Source organism: Elephantulus edwardii, unplaced genomic scaffold (genome assembly GCF_000299155.1).
Source record: "Elephantulus edwardii isolate Elephantulus edwardi_28Jun2011 unplaced genomic scaffold, EleEdw1.0 scaffold00061, whole genome shotgun sequence".
Lineage (NCBI taxonomy): Eukaryota > Metazoa > Chordata > Mammalia > Macroscelidea > Macroscelididae > Elephantulus > Elephantulus edwardii.
Window position 1 is genome coordinate 126,947 of NW_006399811.1, and position 7,379 is coordinate 134,325.

General features: G+C 37.5%; 1 protein-coding gene across 1 annotated transcript in view; it reads right to left on the reverse strand.

Annotated features, from left to right (window-relative positions):
- RC3H1 (ring finger and CCCH-type domains 1) overlaps positions 1 to 7,379 on the reverse strand; it is a 57,024-nt gene that overhangs the window by 30,939 nt on the left and 18,706 nt on the right. Inside the window, exons 3-5 of the mRNA XM_006887763.1 lie at positions 6,813 to 6,988; positions 4,173 to 4,373; positions 1,153 to 1,285 (exon numbers count right to left, since the gene is read on the reverse strand). Coding sequence (XP_006887825.1) covers positions 1,153 to 1,285; positions 4,173 to 4,373; positions 6,813 to 6,988 — 510 coding nt within the window. The remainder of the gene's footprint in view (positions 1 to 1,152; positions 1,286 to 4,172; positions 4,374 to 6,812; positions 6,989 to 7,379) is intronic.

A 7,379-nucleotide genomic window follows, 5' to 3' on the forward strand; every position in this document is an offset into this window, starting at 1 on the left:
GAGAATGGTGTGGCAATGAAGGAGTGAAAGCCCAGAATGTTCATTGAAACTAATAAAATTTAATAATAATAAAGAAAAAAAAAGAAGAGTTAGATACTGCTGTCTGAAAAAGCATGGAGATTAACTGCAGGGAAAAGTTATCAGGCAAGATAAAAGATTTATACTAAGATTACATAACTTAGATAATAGATCACAGTGAGGAAACACAAGGAGCAGCAAGTATCAAGATGAGTTTGCTTTAACACACAAAAAGATAATGGAGAATCTCAGCATACATTTGGGAAAGTAGGTCTACAACAATGAAGAGATGGCAGTGGTTGTGACATTTTGAAAAGTGTTATCTGTAAAAACATTTTGCTTAATGATGGGATTGAATGGCCATTATCAACAGGCCCACAAAGATAGCAAGTCCCCAGAGCAAAACCTGCCTACTTATAGGTTTGTAGGAGAATTAAAGAAGTAAAAATTAGACAAGTTCCATTAGAGAAAGCAGATGACAACAATGAGACTAGAGGCAAGATGTCAGGAAAGCTTCTATATCAAGTATGTGGTCAACAACATTATCAAAGGCTGAAGATATTTCAAGTAAATTAAGGAGTTTTATGTAGAAACTAGGAAATTACCAGTGAATGCCAAGTGTTTCAGATCAGGAATAAAAGCAATGACAGTGATGGAACTGAAGGGGGAAAAGCTAAGATATTTAGATGAATTATTCATTAGGTGAATAATGAAGATTGGGTATAACTTCAGGTCAAGAATAAGTAAGTAACAGGAAAGAGTTTATAAAGCAAAGATATGGAAGAGAGGATATTTATGTAATAAGAAAAAATGAGATCAAGGTTATATGATGTAGAAAAACATGAAACTGTGGCAAAGAAGTGAGAATGTTAAAATACAGTTAAATTTTGTGAGAAAGAGGAAACATAAAGGAACCCAGGGAAAATACATTTTATTGGTGAAGTGAGGAGTACAACACAAGTATTAAATCAAATGTCAAACTAACCTGAGAAGCAGTGGGACAAGGGGAGGGCCTGTTAGAATATCTAGACTAACTAGGAAATTCTAAAGAAATGTAGCAAAAATAATTAAAGGAATCAATAACCAGCAGTGTGGGAACATACTGGACAGTCTATTATCTTCTCTTGGGTTTACCTGGACTAGGATCAATGTTTGCCAACAGTTCCAGATGGGGTCTTAATCGGTTTAAGTTCGCTGGGTCTCCAGTCCGCTGTAGAGCGATTGTTAATTCCTGAACACTTTGCGCAAAAGAGGCTGGGGTCTGCAACTTAAAAGAAGACAAATATTAACTTTCCTAAGGGTCAGGTCCTTGGAGAAGGACATCATGCTTCGAAGGGTGGAGTCCATACAGGAAAGGAAAACCCTGGACAAGATGGATTGATACAGTAACTGGGGCAATGAGGGTAGGTGTGTTGGAGTTAGTGAGAATGGCTCAGGACAGAGCTGCTGTACAAAGGGTTGCTATGAGTCACAGGTGACTCAACAGCATATAACAACAACAATTACAAGGGACAGGTAGGGAGTTCTAGTAGCCTAGTGGTTAAGGAGTCGTGTGCTAACCCAAAGGCAGGAGCTTCAAATCCACCAGCTGCTGAGGGGAAAAGATGGGCAAACTCCTTTTATAGTATCTACAGCCTTTGAAAATCCACTGAAGGAGTCAGTTCTGACTCAAAAGCAATAAGTTTACTGTTAATGCCCAGGTGATCTTTTAAAAAGAAAGATTATTTACAAAGCCACAATCATTTTTACAATTTAACTCGCTGTACCTGGTCACACTTGGTTATATGCTATTAATTCTGACTCAAAGCAATCATACCTTTGATGTATAAGACATCAAATTTTGTCCAACACTACACCATGCTCACTATCTTGGATACTTAAGCCTATTGTTATAGTCGATATGTCAATCATCTTGTTGAAGATCTAATCTTTTGCAGAATTTCCACCTTTCTAAGTCTTTCTAAGACAAAGTCTCCTATTTTTGCCTTTAAGGAGCACTCTTGACTGCACTTCTTCCAAAATAGATTTGTCTGTTCTTTTGGCAGTCCACAGTATACTCAAAACAAAAGCCTGCTTACAAAAAAAAAAGCCTGCTTACAGGACCTTATTAAAGCAAATAAAATATTTCATCAGAGTTTTAAAAAAAACACCACAACTCTATGAAAATATTATTATTTCAATGAATTATTGTAATAATTAAACACACAAGTTCAGACACAAGCTATTCTCCAAATCTAGGAGTTTCAAATAAAGTTTAGTTAAAAATATCCAGGGAAGACTTAGAGGACAGAGCAAAAAAAGTACGTTATAATGACAAAAATATGTCGAGCAGTTACTAAAAACATTTCCCAATTCTCTTTTGATACCAACCTATTGGTGTTGAAATCTTATTTTTGAAATAACAGGAACAAAGGTACCGAATTCTGTCAGGTAAAGGTTTAGCTATGTTTAAGAATATGGATTCTAGAACCGAAGTGCTTGAATTCACATTCAAGCTCTGTCATTTATTAGCTATATGACCATGCAAAATGTAACCTTCCCATGCCTCTGTATAAAAAGGTAATACTGGGGGACAGGCAGAGGGGGAGGGGTAATATTGGACGGTTGTGAAGGTTGTTTTCTGAAACCATCAAGTCAGCTCCAGCTTATGGCAAATTTAAGAATAACAATACAATGTTGCCTGATCTTGCACTATCTTCAAGATAATTGGTATGTCTGAGTACATGATGGCTATTCTTTCAGTCTGTCCCATTGAAATTTCCTCCATTTTTGCTTACATACTACTTTACCAAGAACGTCCTTTGATTGGTCTTTCCTAAGTATCAGGGAATCAAGTGATAATTTCAACATCCTTGCTTCTACTAAAAACCACTTGGCACATAGTTTTAATAAGAGTTACCATATTTAGGCTAATCTAAAATTAATTTGAAGGTATAATCATCAATAGGGAGCCCTGGTAGCCTAGTGGCAAGAAGCTGTGTTGCAATCTCAAAGGCACACAGTTCGAGGTCACCAGCTGCTCTGTGGAGGAAGGATGGGCAATCGCCTCCTGTGTGATTAACGGCCTCTGAAAACCTGCCTTTAAAAAGTCAGTTATGGGTCGGTTCTGACCCTATGATACACAACAACAAAGACACAATCATCACTAAGAATCTAAAAGATAAAATAGTATAAATAAAACAATATTGTCATACTGTCATAAGCAAATAAGCCCAAACGGTGTAGTTAAAACATATGACTGCAGACAGGTCAGCCATTCAAATACTGAACTGCTCCATGGAAGAAAATGGCAGTCTGCACTTTCTGTAGCTATGGCAACTCTATGGGTCAAATCTACTCTGTCCTCCAGGGTCACCATGTCCTGGAAACAACTTGGTGGCAAAAAGTTATTAAGCAATTAAATACATATTAAGCACTTTGTGCTTGAAGATTTTTTCACAAACATTTCATTTCATAGCAACAGCAGTTACAGTATTACTCCAGTTTCAAACTAATTAAATCTAGCTCTTAGGGTTTCCTAGGCTATAAATCTTACTGGGAGGTGGCTGTCTTTCAAGTTGGTGGTGGATTTGAACTACTGACCTTTTTTGCACCAGCACAATGCACAACACACTATGCCACCAGAGCTGCTTACAGCTCTTATTGTCACATGTAAAAATGGAGCCTGACCTGAAATTTATGTCTACTGATGCCAACTGGAACGGTCTTATTAGAACAGGCAATAGATAAAACAAATACAGTGAAAATTTATTTTGAATGATAATAACTTTATTATCATGTGAAATTTATCCTGGCTGAGATAATAAACTTCAGTTTACAGATGCTCTGGACATTTACATGGCTACTGTAGACAGAGACAATAGTACATCTGTTAATAAATCCAATGATCAAACCCAGAAAAGAGGCAATAATAGGAAGGAGAACTCAAAGAAATGTGGGTGTTAGATAAAACACAGCAGCAATACAGCAATAATCAGATGAACCAACTGATGTTACAATAAACATGACACTTAACTCTAGAAAATATAATTTACAAAAGCCTGAAATATTAGAACCAACTTAATGCTTATGTTTTAAATAAAATGAATTATCAAATTGTGAATTATCAAAATACCAAGATTAGTTCACGGAATAAAGAACAAAAAAGGGTCTACCTTGTCAATAATTGACTGCATATGAGATTTGTGAGACTGGTCTCCATAAAGCAAAGAGGACCACTGGTCTGGTGCAATTCGTAAACCTGCTTCCATAGCAATCTGCACTATCTGGGAGTCATGTTCTCGCCTCAGAGCTTCATAGGTTCTAAATTCTTCTTTCAGTTGCATTAAAGAAGAGTCTTCATCACGTTTAGTGACCTAAAGAGACACACATAACCACATAAGTCAGGTAAAAAATGGAATTTATACTTTACACATACAGAAAATAAGATTAAGTTTTAATGTAGCAAAATTATTTTAATAATTATAATAAAATTCAAGTGAAATTCTTAATTTTGCTTATAAGACATTTCCTTCTTGGAGCTCTGGTGGCCTAGTGGTAAGAAGCTACACTGCACTCCTGAAGGCATGTGGTTCAAATCCACGAGATGTTCCACTGGAGATGAAGGGGCAATCTTCAACAGCACACAATAAGAACAACAAAGAGTTAAAGAAAGGTGAGGGAAAGACATTTCCTTCTTTACAGATGTCCAAATCTACTAAGTTTTATATAATTAACAGATGAAGAACTGTTAAAAGGAACAAATGATTAAGCATTATTTGTATGACAATAGTCCAGAATAAGAGGTAAGTAGCTATGTAGATGGGGGAGGGGTGGAGAGGGAGGGAGGAAATTATGCAACAATGAATTTTTTTTAAAAAAAAGAGAACTGGGGGGAGTAGGGAGGAAAATGTACAACAATGAATGAATGAATGAAAAATCCAACTTTTCTGTAAAGATTTACAGCCTCAGAAACCTGATGGAAGGTCTAGGACAAGGAATCAACTTGGGGTGGGGAAGGAACAGAGGAAAACATGCTAAAATGAAATGCAAAGAATGAACAGAACTTAAAATAGCTGTATGTTTTTTTTATGAGAGAGTGTGTGTATGTGTGTATGAAGAAGAAAAAACACAGTATTTCTGGAAAGCAGTGAATATTTCTTTATCGTAACTATGAAATAGTAGAAGCTGTTTGGTAATGAGACAACTCTTTTCGTTAAAAAGCTACAGAAGCAAACAGGCTTTTGAAAAACCAAACCTACTGTCCTTGAGTCAATTCTGACTCAAAGTGATCCTACAGTCAGAGCAGAACTGCTTATAAGGTTTCCAAAGCTGTTTATCTTCACAGAAGCAGACTGTCACATCATTTCCCCTAGAGCTGCTGGTGGGTTTGTTTGAATTTCAACCTTTGCTAGCAGGTGATGAACACTGTAATCACTATGCCACTGGACTCATTTAAAGTATGATTCTAAAAATGACTAATTTATACTTGGTTTAATTCTACATGGGGTTGCTATGGCCCAGTTGCGAGAGAGCATGGTGCTGTTTGGGTGGTTTTGGGGCGCGAAGGACTACTCTGTCTCCAGGAGCCAGGCAAGCCAGGCTTGGCCTAGGGTTTAAGGTGGCAGCAGAGGGCTTCAAGCCTGGAAGGAGAAGAGGGGAGAGAGACGGCAGCCATGTTCTTCGAGGTTTGCTCCACCTAGGGTTGCTATGGCCCGGTTGCAAGAGTTTTGTGGCAGTTTTCAGACGCAAAGGACTACTCTGCCCCTGGAGCCCGGCAGGCCAGGAAGCTACCCAATGCGGACAGAGAGTGGGGTGGAGCTCCCCAATTAAAACAAGCTTGGAAGGAGGAGTGGCATCCATTTCCATAATAGCTTGCCTCCGGAAACCCTATGAAACTGGAGAGAGGATGAAAGGCACCCAAGCGTTGAGCACTCTCCTTCATAGTGTTGCTATGAGTCACCTGTGACTCTATGGCACTTAACAACAACAATTCTACATGGAGATCTTAGGTTTAAGCTATTACTTTAAAAACAAACCAAAAATAAAACTCATCGCCGAAGTGATTCCTAGATAACTCTCTATCACGTTTTCTGAGTAAACTACATGGGAAAGGATTATTCATCTTTTCTCCTGCAGAGAAGCTGGTAGATTCGAACTGGCATAGAATTCGGCCTTTGGTTAGTAGTACAACACCCTATAGACAGAACCACTCCCTAGGCTACTACTGCAAAGCACAACATCTAGAATGCTGGATTAAAATAATAATAATGATGGTGATGGAAAAATGGCTAACACTTAGTGAACATTTCACTAACCAACCAACCAACCACTGACTAGATTCCAACTCATAGTGACCCTCCATCAGATTTCCAAGGCTACAAATCACCATGGGCGGACACTGCTTGTCTTTTTCTTGAGGAGCTGCTGGTGGATTTGAACTCCTAGAGATATTCTCAGCCTTTGGGTTAGCAGTGCAACTTGCTATGCAATATTATTAGAGCTCTTGTGCTAATCACTGTGTTGTTATAGTGGTATTCATTAATTCTCTCAACTTGTTGAGGGTGGCATGATTATTCGTCCCATAGTAATTAATATTTTGAGTCAAGCTGGATTTAGGCCTATTAAAATCAATGTAAAATAATTAACTTCTAGACTAAGATCATCTATACCCCAACATATTTTAGAAACGATTTTGCCTTGTTAGTAATGTTTTATTCCTATAAGAATTCAAATTCTTCTTCATCCTTACTTTTTAAGTTTTACTAGTTAAGTTTGAGGAAAGGGAAATGCTTATATTGAATATAGAGTCCTACCTTGAAGCAGGAGGCTCTGTAAAGGAGCTGGACAACATGCCCAATGCTAGTTTTAGAGGCCTGAGGGAATCGAGGCTCCAACCTTTGCACCACAAAGAGAACCAAGACTTTTCTTGACAAAGCAGATCCATCTTCTAAGGCCAATAAAACCAACTTTAAAGCTTCTTCCTGCATTGCTAGGGAAAGTTGGATAAAGTGAAAATGTATCCTGTATAGAGTGTTATTATAAGCCTTTTAAATAAAAGATTAGTATTTTAATATTTTCTACAGGTATAATCAATTAACATAACAGAATTGCACTGAGACAACTTTTAACCATTTTCAGGTAATTGTGTATTAAAGTAAGTACATTTTAAGAAAGTGTAAACATGCTTTATACATTTTTCATCTCCAGAGTAATAGATCATATGATCAAAATGCCCCATGCCAGTCCATCTCATCTTGGCAATACTTACCACGTCAGTATTTATGCGTTCCAGTTCTTCGTTAACAATGGGACATGGAATGTGAGAACCATGAATGTACGAAAATTAGATATTGTTAAGGAAGAAATGGAACGCATAAATA